Source organism: Schistocerca gregaria, chromosome 3 (genome assembly GCF_023897955.1).
Source record: "Schistocerca gregaria isolate iqSchGreg1 chromosome 3, iqSchGreg1.2, whole genome shotgun sequence".
Classification (NCBI taxonomy): domain Eukaryota; kingdom Metazoa; phylum Arthropoda; class Insecta; order Orthoptera; family Acrididae; genus Schistocerca; species Schistocerca gregaria.
The window spans coordinates 232,773,639-232,799,793 of NC_064922.1; the positions used below are offsets into that span (position 1 = coordinate 232,773,639).

The following is a 26,155-nucleotide window of genomic DNA, read 5'->3' on the forward strand; positions in this document are numbered from 1 at the left end:
GGTCACTGTATGAAAAATTCACCAGTTTATAGATTCTGTTGTGACAACTGTATATTGAATGATAAAATTGTTTCAGATCATGTACCCTATGCCTACAATAAGTGACATCCTAGATTATCTGAGGGCAATGTAGGTACTTCATGACTAAGGACCTTAGCACCAGATATCATCAGTTGGGGATGGCACCCAAAGATTGGACAGAAACTGTGTTTTCCACCCTGTCTGGACATCATCAGTATCAGTTCATGTTTTTCAGACTAAAGAATGTGCCAGTGACATTTAAGAGCCTTTCGGATGGTGTACTGAATGGTTTAAAGCCAAAACAGTGTCTTGTGTTATCTAGATGATATAATGCTTTGCTAAAGACATTCTACAACATCTCCTATATTTGTATGAAATTTTTGATTGATTATGTTCAGGAAGACAGCCACTTAGTTTACAGAAATGCCATTTTATTTTGCTTGAAGTGCATATTTATGGCACATCATTGGACAGGATGACATAAGCACTGTCCGTCATCTAGTGGAAGCCGTGAAAAATTTTCCAACACCTACTTCAGTTAAACGAGGGTAATCCCAAAAGTAACGTCTCCTATTTTTTTTTACAAGTACATAGACCTGTTTATTTCTACAAAGGTTTACATCAGTTTACAGCTTCAACATTTAGCTATTTTTTGACATTATCACCATTTCTGTCGATGCATTTTTGTAGACGCTGTGGCAGATTTTGTATGCCCATGTTGTACCAGCTGGCCACCATGCTGTTCAGAAAGTTGTTGCTTAGTCTCAGGTGTAAAGTGGTATGCCCAGGTTTCCTTACCTGTGACAATTGAGTCCAGAAAGCTGTCCTGTTCGGCTGCAAGGCAGTGAAGAAATGTGCGGGAAGTATCAACTCGTTGACGTGGCATCCATCTAGTGCACACCTTCCGGTAGTTCAATTTTTCCGTTAAAATTCTGTGAGCGGTGCTTCAGGAAACCTCAGGAACCAAGGTGCAGAGATCATCCAGGGTGATCCGCCAATCTTCACGCATGCTTTGTTCAACCTTCAACACTGTCTTCTCAGAAAGAACGGTCTCCCGCTCCTTTGTTCGTAGTGAGTTTCGGCCCGATCATTGTGAATTTCGGTCCGACCAGCTGCAAACACTCTGCACCACTTACAAACATTTCTGACATCCATGCATGACTCACCATACACTTCCATCAATTGGCGATAGATTTCAATTGGCGCAGTGCCCTTTGCGTTCAAAAACAGAATAACTGCGTGCAATTCGCACTTGGCGGCAACATCCAACGCGAGCTCCATTCTCAATGGCTGCCAAGCCAAGACTGAGCACCTCAGTGTGGTGTGCACATGTTTACACACAATGCTTGAAGCACTCTTCATAACAGAGTGACCAACTGCCACACAAAGAGAGTTTTGTACTTATAAAAAAAATAGGAGACCTTACTTTTGGCATTACTCTCATAGCATTACAGTCATATCTTGGCCTGCTGACTTTCTGCTGAAAATACGTGTTGCACTTTGTGGAAATTGCAAGATCGCTTACATGGTCATTGCAGATGGGGTAAAATTTCAGTAATATGAAAGCTGTGAAGCAGAATTTCAAACATTAAAAGGCTTATTAACTTCATCTCCAGTTTGTGTTTTTCCCAATTTCAAAAAACTGTTCATATTATCCTGTGATTGGAGCAACTTCACTCTTGGCTGCATCCTGAGTCAGGAAATTCATGTGCATGAACATCCCTTAGCATATGTATCTAGGCAGCTAAGTTCAGCTGAGAAAAAGTAAATGTTTGCATTCATATTGAGTGTAACATATTTCATATGTTATTTGCATGGCAGATGTTCCAAGGTGGTTATGGATTAGCACAGCACTTCAGTATCTACTAGTCCTTTGTAGATCCAGCCAGCAATATGACAAGATAGTGAATTCTGTTATGAAGTGATACATCGTTTGGGCTAGTCACATGTGAATGCAAACAGACTGAGTCACTAAATTCACACTGTGGAATGTGCTGGTGTTGATGCTAACATTTGGAGACAAGCACAGAGTCGTGACTCAGACTGTCAGCGATTCACAAGGCAGCCCAGTTCTGCATGGAAGATGGTCTCCTTTACAGGCAAACAAGATGTGGGTTGCAAACTAATGGACTGACAGAGTCAATTATGTCCAGTCATGTGAGACATAGGTCAACAGAACGCAGAGTGGTGAAAACGTACTGGTGGATGACACGCAAGCAAGATACCAAGCATTACATCAAGAAATGCATTCCACGTGCCCTAAGAGTGGATCGAAGCCACTAAAATATTGGATTACAACAACTACCTGAAGTTAATAAATCTCTTCGAGTGATTGGAATTGACATGTGTGGACCATTTGCTCACACAACAACAGGAAATCAATATGTGCTCATAATTACCAATCATTCCTCTCATTTTATAGCTATCATAGCCATGCCTAACCAACAGGCAATAACCATGGCTCATGCACTGGATGAATTGGTGAACCAATGGTTGCTAACGAATTTTATGTTTGACCTAATGAAATACTTTTGCCACTTAATGTGTATTAATAAACTACGGACCAGTATCTTCCAACCATTCATGAATGGCCGTACTGAGAGGGTTCACAGAACAATAAGTAAAATGTTAAATTATTATGTTAATTCATAGCACACAGACTGGGACAGTCTACTTCCTTTGTAATGGGGATGTACAATTTGAAAGTCCATCAGAGCATGTGGCTCTCCTCTCATGAGGTTATTTTTGATTGAAAGAAGCATTCATTTGTTAATTTTGTCAAAGCATCCAAGGAGGGAGATGTTTCACAAATAAAAAGAGTTTACAAAACGTTTAGAAACTTTTTGTTGACATGTGCAGAAAATGAACACGAAAGCTTTACAGCAGTAGGAGACGGCCCATACCAAAAAGGCGCTACTGCTAAAATATTTGGTTGGCCGATGGGTCATGTTAACCAACTCTTGAAAACCTAAAAGGATGACAAACAAATTCGTGACACTATCAGGGGCCATTTCAGGTGACTGAGATGCTGTCATCAGTATATGTAAGCTATAGCTTCCAAACTATACATTGATTGTTCATAGTAATCATGTCTGGCGTTTTGGAGGTGTCATAGATCTGCTACCTCCTGTCGGCAGCTTCCGCTGATTGGAAGGGAGGAGTTTCCGAGATTAGCAGGAGAAAAAAACAGAAAGAGGCAGGAAAATAAGGGCAGCACAGTCACTAACCTGATGCACTACTACGCACTTTGGCCACAAGCCAAGACAATAAACTAACACTAGGCTTCCCTTTCCCTTAGGGAATAGAGTGGTCTGGCCTTGGAGCAAAGAAAGGCAGTTCCGGCACCAAGCATGGAACCTGGGATGATGGGGAAAAGGAGCATGAAAACAGTCATCCTAATGGGACTGCTAAGATGGAGCAGGATGATGCAAGCACTTTGAAGTACATCCTTTCACAGGATGAGTTTTATTAATATGACAGCCAGGTATGATCATGTCGGACCAATGGTGGACTTCAAGATTATATTTCAATATCCGAGCAGTAAGAAATAAGATCAGATGGCTGGAAAGTATTTTTGACAAGCTACAAGCTATTATAGTTAACAAGACAGAGTTCAGAGATGTACAGGGAGAATACCAGCTTTTACTCAACTACAGAGTCAGCTTTGCCACACCATGGAGATAGTCCCAGGGGTATGATGAATAAGAAGTTGGATAGATGCATATTAAAAACCATTTTCAGTACAGCTGACTCTGAGGACACTGAAAAGATTAATAAAACCTTGCAACAGCTGCAAGCCAATGAAAACACTAACCAGAATGCAATAGACTTGCATACCACCCAGCTTGCCAGCCTATAAAATGACATGGTAAATAACACCAGGTAAGCACCTGGTCAGCAGCCAGGGGCCAACACCTACAGTCCAGAGGGATCAATGGCTATCCATTGCATATGTTGTTAATAAAGCAGCACTGCAATTCATCAACACCTTCCTCAGCTGTTGGGCCTCCAGCTTCACTGGCAGCAACCCACAGCCCACCATTCCTAAATCTCCTACAACATAGTGTAGAGGTTTGTGATGAGAACTTATTAAGAACAAAATAAATATCTTATTGTTGCAAGCAAATATGGCAACGAAATGATGGAAGAGGCTGAAACCAGGAACACTCTGCATCCGTCAAAAAGCAGCCTTATGGCATATCTCTTATGCTCTACTGTACCAATAAAATATAGAGCAAACTTAAAAATTATTTTAATTCAAGAGTTCATCTAATAATGTGACAGTTGTTGAAAATTTATTGGTTTAATGACAACCTCTGCATGATGGCAGACAGAAAGATGGCTTTACTGTTTTCTGTGACATGAATGTGTTGCATTTCTTCAGATGAGTCAATGGGAAATATTAAGTACAAAAGGCTACATAAGAAAGGAAAGACGAGATAAGTTAGTGATTCAACAGTACATTTTTATCATTGGTATAATGAAGTATCGTCTACCTACTACCAATTTTGTGTTTTCTAGCAAATAACATTCACCATCTAAAACTTAAGACTGCTTGCAGTTTAAAATGTTTTAAAATTTATGTTAAAACGACATCCATTTGAAGTATTATAACTGCCAATAAATATGTCCTGAACTTTGGCATATAGACAAATATAACTGTGAATCACAATCTAATTTACTTTTTGTCTGTATGTAAAGTTATGATTTAGCATACAATAAATACAGTAATTAAATGACTTATACAATGCTAAAAGTCATGCATAACTCTTCAGATACTACTAACATTTATTCAATGAATACCTGTGACTTTGTCTCCACTCTTACAAGATCCATGGGTACTTTTTTGGCTTTTATAATGTTCAGTGTAGAGATGAGTACAGGGTTTTGGTCAAATGGTTCCCTGTATAAACATAAAGAGGTACAGTTATTACTTATCTGAATTAAGACAAAGAGGGATCTTCAAAATTGTCTTTTGCAAATGTACTGTTAACTCACACTAGAAACATTCTCGATATCTCAGTATACGTGAAACAATGGCACTAACTACTTCCAGTGATTACCTTTCTGTCTATCTTACTAATAGCTTTGTCGAAGGGGTAAAATTAGGGATTAGCAAGAAGCTATAGATGTAGAATATGCAGTTTATGGAATGCAACTCAGAATAACTATTAAAAGAAAAACAATCACCTCTTCACCAATCTACATAAATCTCTATCTGTGTATCTTATAGGCACATTTTGGTGCTTATGTCTGTGATTTTGGTAGCCCCAGCTATGACCCAAGTGAGAAATAAGATGCAGCACCAAAAGAAATGAATTTATCTTACAGGGGAAGTGGATTCACAGCAAGAACAGATGAAATGGATGAGGAGAGGAACACACTGTCATTTCAACTTTACAAACACTTCAGAAACACAATACTTAATCTTTTACACATGCAATTCCTGAAGATCAAGTGAGAAATTGAATTTTCATTTAGGGTATTTACTTACTTTTAATGTGCACTTTAATGTTCTAGAGCAAATGGGGTACAAATAAATACATTGTTCTGTGCCATTAATATCTTATCACAAAATAAAATAAAACCTGCATACGTACTCATGTATATAAGCTATTGTCTTCGCTAAGCCATTTCCAGAACCACAGGGTATAATTCCAATACCAATTTCCTTAAAGGCCTGCTGCCAGTCTGGTCGTTCAAACAAGCCATTAATTACCTGCCAAATCAATCAAAAACATTTGATATTCTTACAAATTAAGAATGGGATAGTTATTTAATTATTTGGAATAAAGTTATTCTTTCAACTAATGTTCTGTATTTCTTATAAAATATAAATAAATATTGGGTATTGGATATTGATTAACCCAAAGTAAAAATATGTAAGATCTGAATATAAGAAAGATAAATATTACGAAGTCATAGTTTGTATATTTCTGCTATTGCCCCCCTCCTCCCAACCCCGCCTATTCTCCAAATAATATTATCAGCTTTAACAGACCAAAATTTACCTCAAGAATGTTAGGTATCAGAACATTTAAGTTTTTGGTAAGGATGGGGGAAGGAACTGATTATAATGTTCTTGGCAGAATCAATAACTTCAAATGAAATAACTGATGGAAATTACCCCAAACCTATGTCTGTGTGGCTGCAAAGGAAGATGAATTTCTCTCTCTCTCTCTCTCTCTCTAACACACACACACACACACACACACACACACAAATACCAATAAATGGAATACAAAATAAACTCAGCAGAGCGTATACACATTGCCAAGGAATAATTTTTAAATGTAAGAAGATATTATGAAATTGTGAAATAGTAAATGCTTAATATGCGTACAAATAAGTGTCAGTTTTTATAGCACCATCCCCTCTATCAATCATAAACAACAGAATTATCATCAGCCATTTCACATATACTGCTCCATAAAGGTCGCCTCTAGAACCTTCCATGCAATACTATCCATAGCAACACACATCAATGTTGCTCCTGCATATTTTCTAATGCCGTCTACATACCTTGCATAGCTCACCTCCTCAGTGTTTCCCTCTCTCAAGCAATCCAACAAAGAACTTCCTTGGTTGACTTAACATCCACTCATCTTGCTACTTTCCATTTGTTTTTCATTATGACTGCAACTACACCTTACACTAAAGTCTGTTATCTGATCTATTTACTTGTTTTCCTAACTGTTCTAGTAATACCCAATATATTTCTTTCTACACTGAATGCTGAGGAAATGTGTTTTTCAATGTTTTTCTTTTAAACTATTTAGTTTACCGACCCCATTCCATATCTGTTTATTTCTTCTAGCGTTCATCCAGCCACTGTCTTCAGTTATCCTAAATATCTTCTATGACTTCACTGTTAACGTGTGTGTGTGTGTGTGTGTGTGTGTGTGTGTAGTTTATTTTCAGTTCTACTTTCAGAATTAGTCGACTAAGTTAGTCCAATGTTGAAGTTAACTTGTGCTAGATGTAAACATTATAATGTCACCAGCAAAATGATGACGGTTCAGGTAGTTCCCAATAGCATGTATCCTCATTTGCTTTCCTCAGGTTTGGGTCTGAAAGCTTCCTCCAGGAGAATACATTTTTAGACATGGAACCTCCTTGCTCAAATCCCCCTCAGTTCACACTATTATTATCGTTAAAGTGTGGAAACACTGTAACAAATATGTCTGAAAAGGCCACATGCAGAATTGTGGGTTTGTAAGGTAAGGCGCTCATTGCTCAGTTTCCATTTGAGCTATGAACATGAGGTAAAAAGTTTTTAGATTGGCCTGGACACACAGCCATTTTTATAGCCATTCAAATATATGTCTTACTGTAGTTATGTTGCAGTATATTAAGCAAGGTTCATGCAACGAACTGGAGCCGGCATCCAGGAAAATTCTGCGAATCAATTAATTTCTTTTGCAAAAGATTCTAATTGGTTTTAAATTAATGCTCAGCTAATCACACCATACCATTTTTATGTGCACTGTTCGGATGTTATTGTGCACATACATACAGAAAACAAGTTTTTCTGGGAGGTTTATGGAGTTTAAACTTGCGTGAATTGATTCAAACTTTGCACCAAGGTAGATACACTGATAAACTCAAAACGAAATGTTTTCCATTCAATAATCTTTATCCATTGTCACGATACAATGGTTTAAAGTCGAGCTAAATGTAGCAAGTCAAAACTATTCTTAAGTGAACTGTATGAACAGAAACAGTTTAAAATGTTTCACACAAATTAAAAAAAATGCATTCTTATGACAAAATTTGGATTTTATGTGCAAAAAACACATTTTTTGTGAGGGTTTTTTATACACTTCACTTATATGTTTCAACCTTGTGCAAACTAATTCACATTTTAGAAGGTGGACAAATACATGTAATTAAAGGCAGTCCTATTGTTTAGTGGAAGTTTTATCCATTGCCACATTGTAAGCAACATGATTTGAAAGACCAAAAAAACATATACTCATCAATCTTTGACAGAGTCAACAAAATTGTACATTGGTTGCGAGTTAAGGCAGTCTACCATCAAAATTATGATAGAGTAAAAGTTGGGTACTAGAATGAAAAATGCTCCTATCATAAGGCAAAAAAATGTGAAGAAGTCCTGGGCAGAGTTAGTGATGTAACTAGGGGACTAGCTTTTTGATTTGTCTGGGTTGCTTCAGAGACATTTAAGTCAAAACATCTTGACATATTCACACTTTTTTATGAATTAACCCTACTTCCTATTGCATTAAGCTCTCTTATCTGCAAGATGTTGAAACACTTGTCTCTTGCAATTTACAGTCTAAAGTCCCTGATCCTGTGTCCAAAATTCAGAAGATTAATCAGCCATTGTAAAAATATTAATATCATATGGCTGAAGAACATACATGTAATAGCTAAAAAAGTTTTTCAGGGGGTGCGGGGGATATAAAATTTCTGTGAGTGGATTTGTTCATGGGGGGGGGGGGGGGGGGGGGGAGGGGGATTTGACATCATGTATCATGTTACTTTTCTTGACACAATGCATTATATTACATGACATGGGTACTAATACTACCGAGTAAAAAGGTATGAATATGTCAAGATATTTTTATTTAAATGTCTTTTGAAGCTGCCAGATAAACTGAAAAGCTAGTCCCTTATTTTATGTCCTTAGATCTTTCCAGGACATATTCACATTTTTGGGCTACGATAGCAGCATTTTTCATTTTGGCGTAGCTTACGGAAGCTATATTACAGGCTTGTGTATTCCTCAATTTACAAAGAAGTGTTGAGTTAAAACCTCAGTTTTCAAGGACTGTTGCCACAGGTCTCTTTACAAAGAAGAGTCAGCCTGGAAGCTAAAATTCCTAGCATTCTTTTTCATTGTTTCTGTTCGCGACTCAATGACTCCTCTACATTATATTAATACTTTTTCCAGAGGTCATGAATACAATGACATTTCATAATGATGTGGAACATGCCAGTCTAACACAAGTTACCATTACATTTCTTTTTTCAGTTACTATTTCGTATCTAAAAATTCATCTATTGAGTAGGAGTTGTCAGAAATTATTTTTCAATGTTGGCTGGCTACCTGTCAGACTTTTAATGCTACTTGGCAAACGACCAAAGATGTTTCTGGCAGCATAATTCACCCCTTTCTTTGCCAGTCAGATTTAATCGAGAATAATGAACATCATCCTTTCTTACAGTGTTGTAGCTATGCACTTTGCTATTATTTTTGAACTGGGATGGGTTATTAATAACAAATTGTGTAAGTGAATTTATGTATCACACAGGTACTGTGAAATCTAAAGTTGAAACTTCCTGGCAGATTAAAACTGTGTGCCCGACCGAGACTCGAACTCGGGACCTTTGCCTTTCGCGGGCAAGTGCTCTACCATCTGAGCTACCAAAGCACGACTCACGCCCGGTACTCACAGCTTTACTTCTGCCAGTATCTCGTCTCCTACCTTCCAAACTTTACAGAAGCTCTTCTGCGAACCTTGCAGAACTAGCACTCCTGAAAGAAAGGATATAGCAGAGACATGGCTTAGCCACAGCCTGGGGGATGTTTCCAGAATGAGATTTTCACTCTGCAGCGGAGTGTGCGCTGATATGAAACTTCCTGGCAGATTAAAACTGTGTGCCCGACCGAGACTCGAACTCGGGAACTTTGCCTTTCGCGGGCAAGTGCTCTACTATCTGAGCTACCGAAGCACGACTCACGCCCGGTACTCACAGCTTTACTTCTGCCAGTATCTCGTCTCCTACCTTCCAAACTTTACAGAAGCTCTTCTGCGAACCTTGGAGAACTAGCACTCCTGAAAGAAAGGATATAGTGGAGACATGGCTTAGTTTTAATCTGCCAGGAAGTTTCATATCAGCGCACACTCCGCTGCAGAGTGAAAATCTCATTCTGGAAACATCCCCCAGGCTGTGGCTAAGCCATGTCTCCGCGAAAGGCAAAGGTCCCGAGTTCGAGTCTCGGTCGTGCACACAGTTTTAATCTGCCAGGAAGTTTCATATCAGTGCACACTCCGCTGCAGAGTGAAAATCTCATTCTGAAACATCCCCCAGGCTGTGGCTAAGCCATGTCTCCGCTATATCCTTTCTTTCAGGAGTGCTAGTTCTGCAAGGTTCGCAGAAGAGCTTCTGTAAAGTTTGGAAGGTAGGAGACTAGATACTGGCAGAAGTAAAGCTGTGAGTACCGGGCGTGAGTCGTGCTTCGGTAGCTCAGATGGTAGAGCACTTGCCGCGAAAGGCAAAGGTCTCGAGTTCGAGTCTCGGTCGGGCACACAGTTTTAATCTGCCAGGAAGTTTCATATCAGCGCACACTCCGCTGCAGAGTGAAAATCTCATTCTGGAAATCTCAAGTTCCTTAAATTAATGTCTGCAGGGAGATCTTGGATAGGCTCCAGCTATTATTCTGATAACACACTTTTGTGCAATGAATACTTTTTCTCTTTTGTTGAGTTACCCCAAAATATGATGCCATATGAAAGCCGTGAATGAAAACAGGCATAGTAGGCTGATACATTTCTCAACAAAATTTGCAATACCCCCAACAGATAAGAAGTCCAAGCTAACCATTTCAGCAGATCATCGATGTGTTTCTTCCATTCAGTTTCTCATCAATGTGCACACACAGAAATTTTGAATATTCTGGCTTAGCAACAAACTTCTGTTCAAAGTCTATATTTATCAATGGTGTTAAGCCATTTACTGTACAGAATTTTATATAACGTATTTTCTCAAAATTTAGTGAGAGTCCATTTGGAGAGAACCACTATCTATTTTTCTGAAAGATATTATTTACAATTTCCTCAGCTAATTCTTGTTTGTTGGATGCGATTATTATATCTGCATTGTCAGCAAAAAGAACTAGCTTTGGATATTCACGAATACGGAGTGGCAAATTATTAATATATTAAGAACAATAAGAGAGCCTAGACTGAACCCTATGGGACACTGTGCTTGATATCTCCCCAGTTAGAGGACTGACTTCATTTTTGCACACTATCAGTACTGTTAATTTAATTCTTTTGCATTCTTCCAGTTAAATATGAATTAAACCATTTGTGCACTGTCCCACTTATATCACTATACTTAAGCTTATCCAGAAGAATTTTGTGATTCACACAGTCAAAAGCCTTTGAGAGATCACAAAATATCCCAATGAGTGACGTTCAGTTTTCAGAGCATTTAATATTTTATCAGGGAAAGCAAATATAACATTTTGTCAGTACTTCATTTTTACAAATATATGAATCTACTTCTGAATACACTACTTTTTCAAGAATTTTGGATAAATACGTCAGAAGTGAGATTGGGCAGTAGTTGTTGGTATCAGACTTGTCCCCTTTTTTATGCAATGCTTTAACAATTTGATATTTCAGTCTATCTGGAAAAATGCCCTGTCTCAGTGGGCTACTACATATGCGGCTGATAATTCCACTTGGTGTCGGGAACAAGCATTTAATAGATGGGAACAAGCATTTACTATTCTGTTGGAAATGCAATCAATTCCATGCGAACTGTTATTTTTGACTGAATGTATTATTTTCCTAGTTTCAGTAGGAGAGGTGGGTTGAATTTTAATTTTATCACATTGCGTAGGTATTGTCCCATATACAACTTTGCTTTTTCTAATACGTAGCTGGAACCTATTTCCTCTAAAACACTTAAAAATGATTATTCACAATATTTTCTGCTTCTGACTTTTTGTTATCAAACTTTTCATTGAGTTTATAGAAATACAGTCTTCCTGTGCTCTCAGTTGCCTTGTTTCCTTTTTACCAATATTCCAAATTGTTTTAATTTTATCATCAGAGGTGCTAATCTCAGTCATAAGTCACATACTTCAGGAGTTCTTGATAAACTTCCTTAACACAGTGCATTAGTTTTTATAATGTTTACTGTTTCTGAATCATTACTCCTTCTAGCTGTAAGATACATTTCCCTTTTCTTTTCACAAAATATTTTTATCCCCATAGTAAGCCATGGCTTTCTAGATAATTTCTTACAATTATGTTTGTCGGTTTTCTTAGGGAAACAGTTTTCAGATATACTCACAAAGGTATCATGAAATAGGTTAAATTTTAAATTAGCGTCAAGTTCCATGTAAGCCTCATCCCAGTCTAACTGTTGCCAGCTTTCCCTAAAATTTGCAATTGTTGCAATAATTTGGAGAACTGTTTTGCATTACTGTATGTAGCTATGTTATATACCATAACTAGCTGTGCATCATGATCAGACAGACCATTCTTAACAGGAAAGGTTTTTATTTGATTCAGTCTATCTTGGCCCATAAAAAATTATCTATCAGTGTGCTACTTTCCTGTTCCACCTGAATAGGAAAATCAGTAACTGACGTCAAACTGAAAGAATCAGGTTTTAGTTCATTGCCAAGCTTTCTATCAAACTCTTGCAGAAAATCTACATTGAAGTCCCCACAAACAATAATTTGCTTCCCTCTGTCTGACAGATAGAAAGAATCCTAATTTTTCAAAAATAGCTGAAAATTTACTAATTGGGACCTATACACAGCTACAATTACAAAAGTACCATTATTTAGTTTAAGCTCACATGCACGTACTTTTATATGTTGCTCTACACAAAATTTTTTTGTTTCCAAATTTTTCACAGTGTGATAATTTTTAACATATATGGCAACTCCTCCTCTCTCCATAGTGTCTCTGTTTACATGTAATGAAAGCTTATATCCATCTACATTTACCTTTTCCATATCTGTGACTATATGATGTAGTACATCAATTCTTCCCTCAGTTTCTAAATCTTCTAAACAACCAAGAAGTTTTTTAAATCCCTTGATATTCTGATGGAAAATACTAACATGATTTTTCACTGAGCTTCTCATTAAGCTTAATTTAATTTGATGTTGAATCATGAGACAGTGATTTTAGCCTAAAAAACAGGTACTCCCTTGAGTTTCAGTGCCGCCCCCCACCCCATGTGGCGAGTAACAATTTTGTTGTTATTCCATTCTGGACTTTTCATTGTTTTTCAATTTCTGTCCAATGCAGTCTCCAAAAGTCAGTCTTTCTTTCTCATCAGGTCTGGTGAATCTCCCTGACCTAGGATTCTAAACCTCTCCAGTCCCTTTTGCTTCACCCCTCCTCGTTCACTTCCAGCACTTTTGCTGGAAGAAGGAGCCACTGTCTCTGAAAGCTTGCATAAATAAAACCTTTTTTTATGTGTATGTTCTCCTGCCACCGCTTGGTAAGTAGATTTCTTTATCTATCCGATTGCATTACATAATCAGAAATTTATTATTTTCGTTGTTATATGTAAGAGGATCAATACGATATAAGAGTAGCTCTCTGGCACTCTGAATTTATATGACACCTGGCACTGCCTTTACAACGGCAACATATAACAGCCATCTCTCATATGAAAATGTGTAAGTTTTCTTTAGAAGATGATACTGCGAATGTAACTTGATCGAGCAAGTGTATATTCTGAGTCGTGGTCACCTTTGTGCTCATATGGCAAAGACTACCAAATCCACCGGTTAGCCCCTCAACCGTTAGGGGTAATACCCAATGGGACTCAGAGCAAGTAAGGCTAGCAACCTGCTCCCCTGGTACTTTAAATATGATGCTGGCAACAATCAGAGCAAAATGCCTCGGACCTTTGGAGGTGACGGAGTCCCACCTCTAACTGACTAACCAGGGACTCTTAAGATACAACTTGGCAAACAAAGGGTAATGAGATGGGGAGCTATTAATATCAATGGGGTCTACTCTGGGAAGAAGGTAGAGCCGGCAGAGGCTGCAAGTAAGATGGGGCTGGACGTTTTAGCTGTTAGTGACATTCGGGTAAGGGGTGAGAAAGAAGAGGAAGTGGGAGAATACAAGGTCTACCTGTCAGGAGTCAGAGCAGGAATAGCACAATGGGGTGTAGGGCTTTACATCAGGAAAGAAATGGAACCCAGCGTAGTTGCAATAAGGTATGTAAACAAACGACTGATGTGGATAGATTTGACAGTGTCTAGCAAGAAAATTAGGATTGTGTCAGTATATTCACATTGTGAAGGGACAGATCAAGATAAGATGGATAGTTTTTATGAGGCACTCAGTGATGTAGTTGTTAGAGTAAAGGACAAGGACAGTGTTCTGCTCATGGGTGATTTTAATGCCAGGATTGGAAATCAAACAGAAGGGTATGAAAAAGTTATGGCTAAATTTGGAGAGGATATGGAGGCCAACAGGAACGGGAAACAACTCTTGGATTCCTGTGCTAGTATGGACTTAGTAATCACAAACTCCTTTTTTAAACATAATAACATTCACCGGTATACTTGGGAAGGTAGGGGAACCAGATCTGTCATTGACTATATAATAACAGATCAGGAATTCAGGAAGGCTGTGAGGGACACACGTGTATTCAGGGGATTCTTTGATGACACTGATCATTATTTAATCTGCAGTGAAGTTGGGATTGCGAGGCCGAAAGTGCAGGTGGTCAGGTCCATGTGTAGGAGGATAAGAGTGGAGAAACTTCAGGATAAGGAAATCAGGCACAAGTACATAACAGCGATCTCAGAAAGGTACCAGTTAGTTGAATGTAGTCAATTACAGTCATTGGAAAAGGAATGGACAAGGTACAGGGACATAGTACTAGAGGTGGCTAAAGAATGTCTTGGAACAGTAGTGTGTAAAAGCAGGAAGAAGCAAACAGCTTGGTGGAATGACACAGTCAAGGCAGCCTGTAAAAGGAAAAAGAAGGCATATCAAAAATGGCTACATACTAGAACTCAGGTAGACAGAGAAAGTTATGTCGAAGAAAGAAACAAAGCCAAACAAATAATTGCAGCATCCAAGAAGAAATCTTGGGAAGACTTTGGAAACAGGTTGGAGACTATGGGTCAAGCTGCTGGAAAACCATTCTGGAGTGTAATTAGCAATCTTCAAAAGGGAGGTAAGAAGGAAATGACAAGTATTTTGGACAGGTCAGGAAAACTGCTGGTGAATCCTGTGGATGCCTTGGGCAGATGGAGGGAATATTTTGAAGAGTTGCTCAATGTAGGTGAAAATACGATCAGTAATGTTTCAGATTTCGAGGTAGAATGGGATAGGAATGATGACGGAAATAGGATCACATTTGAGGAAGTGGAGAAAATGGTCAATAGATTGCAGTGCAATAAAGCAGCTGGGGTGGATGAAATTAAGTTGGAACTCATCAAATACAGTGGAATGTCAGGTCTTAAATGGCTACACAGGATAATTGAACTGGTCTGGGAGTCGGGACAGGTTCCATCAGACTGGACAAAAGCAGCAATCACACCAATCTTTAAACATGGAAACAGAAAAGATTGTAACAACTACAGAGGTATCTCTTTAATCAGCGCTGTGGGTAAAATCTTCTCAGGTATTGTTAAAAGGAAAGTGCGAGTATTAGCTGAGGACCAATTGGATGAAAATCAGTGTGGGTTTAGGCCTCTTAGAGGTTGTCAGGACCAGATCTTTAGCTTACGGCAAATAATGGAGAAGTGTTATGAGTGGAACAGGGAATTGTATCTATGCTTTATAGATCTAGAAAAGGCATATGACCGGGTTCCTAGGAGGAAGTTATTGTCTGTTCTATGAGATTATGGAATAGGAGGCAAACTTTTGCAAGCAATTAAAGGTCTTTACATGGATAGTCAGGCAGCAGTTAGAGTTGACGGTAAATTGAGTTCATGGTTCAGAGTAGTTTCAGGGGTAAGACAAGGCTGCAACCTGTCTCCACTGTTGTTCATATTATTTATGGATCATATGTTGATAACAATAGACTGGCTGGGTGAGATTAAAATATGCGAACACAAAATAAGCAGTCTTGCACTTAGTTGTGATAGCAGATTTGATTGAAAGTTTGCAAAGCAATATTTCAGAGCTAGATCAGAAATGTAAGGACTATGGTATGAAGATTAGCATCTCCAAAACGAAAGTAATGTCAGTGGGAAAGAAATATAAACGGATTGAGATCAAATGGTATCTCTGCCTCTGCAAATACAGGTACAACAAAGTTAGAACAGGTGGACGGTTTCAAGTACTTAGGATGCATATTCTCACAGGATGGCAACATAGTGAAAGAACTGGAAGCGAGGTGTAGCAAAGCTAATGCAGTGAGTGCTCAGCTACGATCTACTCTCTTCTGCAAGAAGGAAGTCAGTACCAAGACTAAGTTATCTGTGTACCGTTCAATCTTTCTACCAACTTTGTTGTATGGGAGCGAAAGCTGGGTGGATTCAGGTTACCTTATCAACAAGGTTTAGGTTACGGATATGAAAGTAGCTATGATGATTGCAGGTACTAGTAGATGGTAACAATGGCAGGAGGATGTCCACAATGAGGAAATCAAAGAAAAACTGGGAATGAACTCTATAGATGTAGCAGTCAGGGCGAACAGGCTTAGATGGTAGGGTCATGTTACACGCATGGGAGAAGCAAGGTTACCCAAGAAACTCATGGGTTCAGCAGTAGAGAGTAGGAGGAGTCGGGGCAGACCAAGGAGAAGGTACCTGTATTTGGTTAAGAGTGATTTTGAAGTAATAGGTTTAACATCTGAAGAGGCACCAATGTTAGCACTGAATAGGGGATCGTGGAGGAATTTTATAAGGGGGCTATGCTCCAGACTGAACGCTGAAAGGCATATTCAGTCTTAAATGATGATGATGATGATGAACAAGATCAACAGTAGTCCTACCCTGACTTACAAAATGAGTAACTTCTATCTGTAAGAATTTGAAATTTAAATGCAGCTGCTCACCTCAAACAGTATCCCATCTCCCCCAACTACTACAATTGCACGCCATTGGTAAATATCTCTAGACCTCACAAAATCTCTGGCGTATCCAGCATGCTTAGTAACATGCAGATCAAATGGTATCTCTGCCTCTGCAAATACAGGTACAACTCGCTGCTGAAAGACATCTCTAGCTCGGCCTGGACCAGATTTTGGGTTAAGTAATACCAGTACTCGCTGCTCTTGTTCATCACCTGGAAAAAAGAAAAAAAAAGTCAACATACACAAAAATCTTGGATATAGCTGTCTTTTTCTACTCACCGATGCCAGAATAATTATTAATAGCTAGGGTTTTTGAGTTTTCACTGGAAAGTCACACCCACTGTATGGTTAATATGCCTTGGCACTATTTACTTTAAATAGTTTCTCATTAATAATGGGTGCAGCTGAAGTTTCTGCCTGTAAATCACAAAATATAGGACAATTTTCCTTGCTCAGAGAGTAGTATCTATTCTTTTTAAAGAAACTATCCCAATTTAATCACTCAATGTTGCTTTTCTTTAGAAGCACAGACCAAAAAATTAGTCAGTCTCAGGAGACACCACTATAGTCCACAAATTTCTTCAGTTATGCCATATCCAGTTGAAGCCACTCATTGATGATTAGGTCCCATATGCTTCCCAAATTGTGGCAATGTTGACTGCTGTGTTTCGCCCACTATTCCAAATAGTACCAAGCATTTTCATTGGCATAAGATCTGGTGGTTTAGCAGACTAGTTGAGGTGTGGGAGGACACCTGGGTGCTCAACAAGGAATCTTTGTGTGAGCCCTACGAACAAGGGTGTCCACAAAATATTCAAGATGCAGATGTAGAAAAAGGACAGCACCTGGTCAACAAGTTGAAATGAACATCCTGATTCAACTGCACAGTAACCAAAATGAATGGATCCAAGGCCCAGAATGAAAAATATGTCCTAAACATCACAGACCCATCTCCAGTCCGAACTACACCCTCCACATGTTGCAAGTTAAGTGCCTCATTGGGTCATCAGTGCATTCGATGCTCTTCATCACTTGAAAAGAGTCAAAAATCCCGACAAGTCGGACCACTTTACATGCCCTCAGTAACTTTTATTCCGTTCCTTCGTTGTTTGACCCACTAAAGACGTGCAGTTTTATGTGCCACTGAAGCAATGACCTTTTATGAGATACTTGAGACTCCACATTTCCATTGAATACAGCTCTGTTCACAACATTTACTTCAAAATTGGTTGAGATGGACGTGCATTCAGTAATAGCAACATTTTCTGGCAGGATTGAAAAAAGTTGTCAGTTTTGAGGAATGAGGCTTGTCTCATATACTGTTAGGATTAAGTTATAACTACTGTTAGAACACTTTTTTACATGGCTGTTATGCCGCTCCTTGCAGTCACAGTGGTCAGTCCGTAATCATACACCAACAAATGGAGCAACTTTATTCTAAGTGTGGTCATGGGCACATTGAAATGCAACAGATTTTTTCTGCCACATACTCACTTTAACTCATTTCACTGTGCTAATTCCCTACAGACAACTGGCACATATGTTCTACTTCAATCCCATGATTTACATCAAGGTTGAGGATCATACAACATGATCACATGACATGTTGACGTAAAAGTAATATTACCTGTTTGTTCAGATGCATGAATGCTTAATTGAAAACTTCGAGTATTTTCAGTTACTCTAGCAGCTTCTCTAGCAGCTTGGGAAGTCTTGTGTGCAGATTCTGAATAGGCTATTGATTAAGGGAGGAAGGATGTGAAAACAAGGGTTTTTGGATTATCCTTTTTGATATGAACGTTACAGAAATTGTTTAGATATTCCAAATTCATTTGATAGTTCTGAAAAATATTTGTTATTAATATCTACCACATAAAGAATTTGTTGTTAAAATGTAAGTAACTTTAGTCGACATCTAGGGCACAGGCAGTGGAAACTATTGTTATTTTGTATAAAAGACATGAATAAATAATGACCATGTTGTTTAACAACTCAATAGAGTCCTGTCTTGTTTATACTATGTGATTCAATTGCCTCACGTTAATTTTTATTTCAAGATTTCAGCTGAAATGAAGTTGCAAGATTTTTTAAATAAATATGGCTAATTTAAAGTTGAAAATATATCACTACAACAGGATGATGCCTCCCTTCTCCTGTGCCCCGTCTGTAATTAGGCAAAGTTGTGATGTAGAGAGTTCTGTATTCCACTCCAAGGACACGGCACCGTCAGTTTAAAACATTCTTGGCTTGTCTATTGATGGTTTTGGTGGAACAAAACTTCCAAACCGTTTAAATGGATACCCAACGCGCAGCAAAATTATCCTGTGTTAGAAACCATACACTTTTCAAAAAAATGTGTATTTTCATCAAAATTTGGCACAGAATATAGAAGAATATAACACACCATTATTGAAATGACCAATCCAAATCAAATGTCTGATAATTTTTCTATCTTCTAGATTGTTCATTGACACCAGTACCGGTAATGAAATGAAATAACATTATTAATTCATCCATGTTAATGGTAGCTAAGCCTCATGGCCCTGGACTTACTTACGTGATGAACTACACCCACCACCACTTTTTTGTAAGCGGTGGCTTTATTTATGTCACATTTCCGGCGTCCATCTAGCTTGAACTGGCGTAGAACATATAATCTTCGTTTCTTAGAATCAGCGTTTTGAACGTAGCAACAGCCTTTTCTTCTTTAATTTTTGGATCCTATGGCCGCCTTTACAGGCAAAGCGCAAACACTTTTAGGTTCACTAATGCTCTGACGCAGCATTCGTAAGGTGACCGACTAATTAACGTATCTGATGACACAACAAAAGAAACTGATGCCCAATTAGCAATTAGCGACTCACAGAAGACAGCCATAGTCTACATGTCCCTGCTTCACTGTTTCTCAAGCAACAGAACAGCTGCAGGTTTTAAATTACAGCCCGTAGAAGCGTTATAATGACAAATACAGGGTGGAACAAAAATTGTGTCACGAAATTTTAACCATGGATGGCTGATGCCAGTAGGAACCAAAATTACTAATGTCGTGTAAGTCGACAATGCAGCATTTTTAAACTACGGAAACTTTGCGCCTCGCTCTCCGATTGGCCGCAGGATTGCCCTGTTGCCGGATATTCTGGACAACGCATGCTCGCGAATTCTTTGCCCACCGGACAACCATAGCGCTGGCCATCAACCGACGAACAGCACCTGAGCAATCCACGGCCAATCAGAGCGCGTGACGCAAAGTTTCCGTAGTTTAAAAATGGTTTGTTGTCGACCTACACAACATTAGTAATTTTGGTTTCTACTGGCATCAGCTATCCAGGGTTAAAATTTGGTGACAATTTTTCTCCACCCTGTGTATGAACGCATTTCGCCAACTGAAGAGGGTAAAAACCAGAGCACTCTCTTGAGAAAGATAAAACTTACTGTATTTCCTTACGGAAATAAAATCATAGCTACTACAGCCTGTACAGTAGCGTAACGGTTTTAAGTGCATAGAAAAGTTTTTTGCATTGTTGAGCACAGCTGGGTGTTCCTTTCGGAACGGATATACTCGCCTTAGTTATGTAAAGCTAATTATCAGTATTAATTCATATGAAAAGTAACAATATACCATTATTTATAAGTTAAAAATTAATCGCGCACTCCTACCTACGGTTGCCAGGTCAAGCCTTAGCCCGACATGTCTGGCATTTCGCGGTCGTGACCGTCTTTTGTTAGGTTTTATAGCGGATTCAGTAGAAAAAGTATAGCAAAGGCCGGTTCCAAGTTAATTATGTACGTAAGTATAAGGAGATATACCATTGTATCACAAGGATATATAGATACAACAGCCAATTCTATTCGTAGCCGGAACGACCCTAACACACAGTGTCACAACCACGCTACACGCAGTGAGGGAGGCAAACTAGCAGCTGCCAATCAGTCGATGCCAAATAATCCCGCCCCTCAACGCTCACGTGTCGTTCTTACCCGCCTTGAGATATGCCAAGTGTGTAATGATGAATTTAATCCGGAATTACTAACATTGACAGAATATTATTTTGCAATTCCAAGCCATAATGCCATAGTCGAAAGGGTGTTTTCTTTCAGTAACAGTCTGGTGACAAAATAGCGTACTAAATTGCAAACCGACGCAATCACAGATACACTATGTGATCAAAAGTATCCGGACACCTGGCTGAAAATGACTTAAAAGTTCGTGGCGGTCTCCATCGGTAATGGTGGAATTCAGAATGGTTTGGCCCACCCTTAGCCTTGATGACGGCTTCCACTCTCGCAGGAGTACGTACAATCAGGTGCTGGAAAGTTTCTTGGGGAATGGCAGGCCATTCTTCACGGAGTGCTGCACTGAGGAGAGGTATCGATGTCGGTCGGTGAAGCCTCGCACAAAGTCGGCGTTCCAAAACATCACAAAGGTGTTCTACAGGATTCACGTCAGGACTCTGTGCAGGCCAGTCCATTACAGGGATGTTATTGTCGTTTAACCACTCCGCCACAGGCCGTGCATTATGAACAGGTGCTCGATCGTGTTGAAAGATGCAGTCGCCATCCCCGAATTGCTCTTCAACAGTGGGAAGCAAGAAGGCACTGAAAACATCAATGTAGGCCTGCGCTGTGATAGTGCCTCGCAGAACAAGAAGGGGTACAAGCCACATCCATGAAAAACACGACCACATCATAACACTTCCGCCTCCGAATTTTACTGTTGGCACTACACACGCAGATGACGTTCACCGGCCATTCGCCTTACCCACACCCTGCCATCGGATCGCCATATTGTGCACCGTGATTCGTCAATCCGTACAAGGTTTTTCCACTGTTCAATCGCCCAATGTTTACGCCCCCTACATCAAGCGAGCCTTCCTTTGTCATTTACCGGCGTGATGTGTGGCTTACCTGCAGCCGCTCGACCATGAAATCCAAGTTTTCTCACCTCCCGCCTGTCATAGTACTTGCTGTGGATCCTAATGCAGTTTGGAATTCCTGTGTGATGGTCTGGATAGATGTCTGCCTATTACACATAACGACCCTCTTCAAGTGTCGGCGGCCTCTGTCAGTCAACAGTCGAGGTCGGTCTGTACGATTTTGTGCTGTACATGCCCCTCCACGTTTCCACTTCCACTATTAAATCGGAAACAGTGGACCTAGGGATGTTTAGGAGTGTGGAAATCTCGCGTACAGACGTATGACACAAGTAACACCCAATCACCTGACCACGTTCGGCGGAGCGCCTCATTCTGCTCTCTCACGATGTCTAATGACTACTGAGGTAGCTGATATGGAACACCTGGCAGTAGGTGGCTGCACAGTGCACCTAATACAAAAAAATATATGTTTTTGGGGATGTTCGGATACCTTTTATCACATGGTGTATGTTGTTGTTGTATAATTTAAAATTATTCTGTCAAGAGTTACACGAAACGATTTCCAAGAAATGTAGAGTTCTTGATAAAGTGAGTTCAGAGGACAAATATTAATGCTGAACTACAGATTGTTATTTCTTTGAAAGTCTAATTGAAATAACCAAATTAATTGAATTTCTTTTCGTTTTTTGTCCCAGAAGGGGAAAGAATTGTTTAATGAAGAACCTTCAGTTTCTTTTGACATAAGACTGTCTTAAGAAAGCAATTAAGAAGACTGAGCACTTAATTGCTACCACAACTGCCAAATAATAAGCTGCGACACAATCGCGAATGGGATAGCGATGAGAAAATGTAGAATAAATTTCTTTACTTAAGGTCTATGGTCACAAGTATTGTATGTCCTCTGATTACCTGTTTCGGTCAGCAATGACCACCTTTGCATCCAATGCCTACTTTCCTTTTCTTGACAACGTTCTACTATAATCTTTGAACGCCTTTCTCATGTACACTCCTGGAAATGGAAAAAAGAACACATTGACACCGGTGTGTCAGACCCACCATACATGCTCCGGACACTGCGAGAGGGCTGTACAAGCAATGATCACACGCACGGCACAGCGGACACACCAGGAACCGCGGTGTTGGCCGTCGAATGGCGCTAGCTGCGCAGCATTTGTGCACCGCCGCCGTCAGTGTCAGCCAGTTTGCCGTGGCATACGGAGCTCCATCGCAGTCTTTAACACTGGTAGCATGCCGCGACAGCGTGGACGTGAACCGTATGTGCAGTTGACGGACTTTGAGCGAGGGCGTATAGTGGGCATGCGGGAGGCCGGGTGGACGTACCGCCGAATTGCTCAACACGTGGGGCGTGAGGTCTCCACAGTACATCGATGTTGTCGCCAGTGGTCGGCGGAAGGTGCACGTGCCCGTCGACCTGGGACCGGACCGCAGCGACGCACGGATGCACGCCAAGATCGTAGGATCCTACGGAGTGCCGTAGGGGACCGCACCGCCACTTCCCAGCAAATTAGGGACACTGTTGCTCCTGGGGTATCGGCGAGGACCATTCGCAACCGTCTCCATGAAGCTGGGCTACGGTAACGCACACTGTTAGGCCGTCTTCCGCTCACGCCCCAACATCGTGCAGCCCGCCTCCAGTGGTGTCGCGACAGGCGTGAATGGAGGGACGAATGGAGACGTGTCGTCTTCAGCGATGAGAGTCGCTTCTGCCTTGGTGCCAATGATGGTCGTATGCGTGTTTGGCGCCGTGCAGGTGAGCGCCACAATCAGGACTGCATACGACCGAGGCACACAGGGCCAACACCCGGCATCATGGTGTGGGGAGCGATCTCCTACACTGGCCGTACACCTCTGGTGATCGTCGAGGGGACACTGAATAGTGCACGGTACATCCAAACCGTCATCGAACCCGTCGTTCTACCATTCCTAGACCGGCAAGGGAACTTGCTGTTCCAACAGGACAATGCACGTCCGCATGTATCCCGTGCCACCCAACGTGCTCTAGAAGGTTTAAGTCAACTACCCTGGCCAGCAAGATCTCCGGATTTGTCCCCCATTGAGCATGTTTGGGACTGGATGAAGCGTCGTCTCACGCGGTCTGCACGTCCAGCACGAACGCTGGTCCAACTGAGGCGCCAGGTGGAAATGGCATGGCAAGCCGTTCCACAGGACTACATCCAGCATCTCTACGATCGTCTCCATGGGAGAATAGCAGCCTGCATTGCTGCGAAAGGTGGATATATACTGTACTAGTGCCTACATTGTGCATGCTCTGTTGCCTGTGTCAATGTGCCTGTGGTTCTGTCAGTGTGATCATGTGATGTATCTGACCCCAGGAATGTGCCAATAAAGTTTCCCCTTCCTGAGACAATGAATTCACGGTGTTCTTATTTCAATTTCCAGGAGTGTACATTGAAGAGCCCAAGAAACTTGTAAACATGCCTAATATCGTGTAAGGCCCCGTGAGCATGCAGAACACGGCGTAGTATGGACTCGACTAATGTCTGAAGTAGAGCTGAGGGAACTGTCACCATGAATCTTGCAGGGCTGTCCATAAATCCGTAGGAGTACGAGGAGGTGGAGATCTCTTCTGAACAGCACGTTGCAAGGCATCCCAGATATGCTCATGTCTGGGGAATTTGGTGGCCAGCGGAAGTGTTAAAAATCAGAAGAGTGTTCATGGAGCCGCTCTGTAGCAACTCTGGATGTGTGGGATGTCGCATTGTCCTGCTGGAATTACCCAAGTCCGTCGGAATGCACAGTGGACATGAATGGATGCAGGTGATGAGACAGGATGTTTACGTATGCGTCGCCTATCAGACTGGTATCTAGACGTATCAGGAGTCCCATATTACTCCCCACTTCATTACAGAGCCTCCATCACCTTGAACAGTCCCCTGCCGACATGCAGGGTCCACGGATTTATGAGGTTATCTCCATACCCGCACACGTCCATCCGCTCGATACAATTTGAAACGAGACTCGTCCGACCAGGCAACATGTGTCCAGTCATCAACAGTCTAGAGTGGGCGTTGACGGACCCAGGCGAGGCATACAGCATTGTGTCGTGCGCTCATCGAGGGTGCACGTGTGGGCATTCCGAAAGCCCATATCGATGATGTTTCGATGAATTGTCCGCATGCTGACACTTGTTGATGGCCCAGCATTTAAATTAGCAGCAATTTGCGGAAGGGCTCCACTTTTGTTGCGTTGAACGATTCTCTTCAGTATCGTTGGTCCTGTAGTTGCTGGATCTTTTTCCGGCCGCAGCGGTATGGAGATTGATGTTCCGCTGGTACACTCGTGAAGTGGTCGTACAAAAAAATCCCCACTTTATCGCTACCTCTGAGATGCTGTGTCCCATCGCTCGTGCATGGACCCTAACACCTCGTACAAACTCACTTAAATCTTGATAACTTGCCATTGTAGCAGCAGTAACCGATCTAACAACTGCGGCAGATACTTGTGTTATATAGGCGTTGCCGACCGCAGCGCAGTATTCTGCCTGTTAAATATATCTCTATATTTGAATACGCATGCCTGTATCAGTTACTTTAGCGCTTCAGTGTATATCTTGCCTATGTCTGTACATAATACAGAGTGCCTTACATATTTACTTCATCATCTTTGGTTGAGCTCTGTTCTCTGTTTATAAAACATGTTTGACAAACTAGATAACCTTTTTTAATGGACTGGTACGGTGTTTTATCCAAGCCCCTACCACGCCGTAGCGGAGAAGGGAGGCAATTGTCCCCCAATTGAAGCAGGTGATAGCCGCCATTTGCAGGGATGAATCCCAGTACTGGGGTTGTGATTTGACGTATATGAGACGCAACAAGAAGAAATTGAAGCACAAATTAAACGCATGTTTGTTTAAAAAGGTACTGAGTATTCGAGTCTATTTTAAAAGTATACTTTAATGAATGAAGTTTCCTAATTTCCGAAATTCATCTGCATAGAGACGCGAAATTTAAGAATGTAAGGCTCTTTCCTGACAAGGTGGAGCGAGTTTACATCGAGTTATTTGCATTAGATAATTACATGAAACTTTTAAAGTAGCAGACAGTACGATTATTATTTAATTCATGTTATTTTCCTGTCAGGTACTGTTTGCTTTTTGCCGACTACTGTGTACATTTTGCACGCTTACTTTTGTTTAGCACAGTATTGTCTACACTCGAATTTTGGTATGATTAATTGTAATAACCCATATCACTTTAAATACGGTAGGAATTTCATTCGCACATTAGTTTTTAACACTGATAGCAGAGGGTTGCTGTGGCCGAGTGGTTCTAGGCACTTCAGTCCGGAACCGCGCTGCTGTTGCTACGGTCGCAGGTTCGAATCCTCCCTCGAGCATGGATGTGTGTGCTGTCCTTAGGTTAGTTAGCTTTAAGTAGTTCTGAGTTATACGGGATTGATGACCTCAGAAGTTAAGTCCCATAGTGCTCAGAGCCAGAGCCACTGATAGC

The 26,155-nt window shown here is 40.6% G+C and overlaps 1 protein-coding gene across 2 annotated transcripts in view; it reads right to left on the reverse strand.

Moving 5' to 3' along the window:
* LOC126356019 (sphingosine kinase 1-like) overlaps positions 1–26,155 on the reverse strand; it is a 433,028-nt gene that overhangs the window by 21,420 nt on the left and 385,453 nt on the right. For both annotated transcript variants that reach the window (XM_050006672.1, XM_050006671.1), the window contains 3 exons: positions 16,774–17,003; positions 5,622–5,740; positions 4,825–4,924 (listed from right to left, as the gene is read on the reverse strand). In XM_050006672.1, coding sequence (XP_049862629.1) covers positions 4,825–4,924; positions 5,622–5,740; positions 16,774–17,003 — 449 coding nt within the window. The remainder of the gene's footprint in view (positions 1–4,824; positions 4,925–5,621; positions 5,741–16,773; positions 17,004–26,155) is intronic.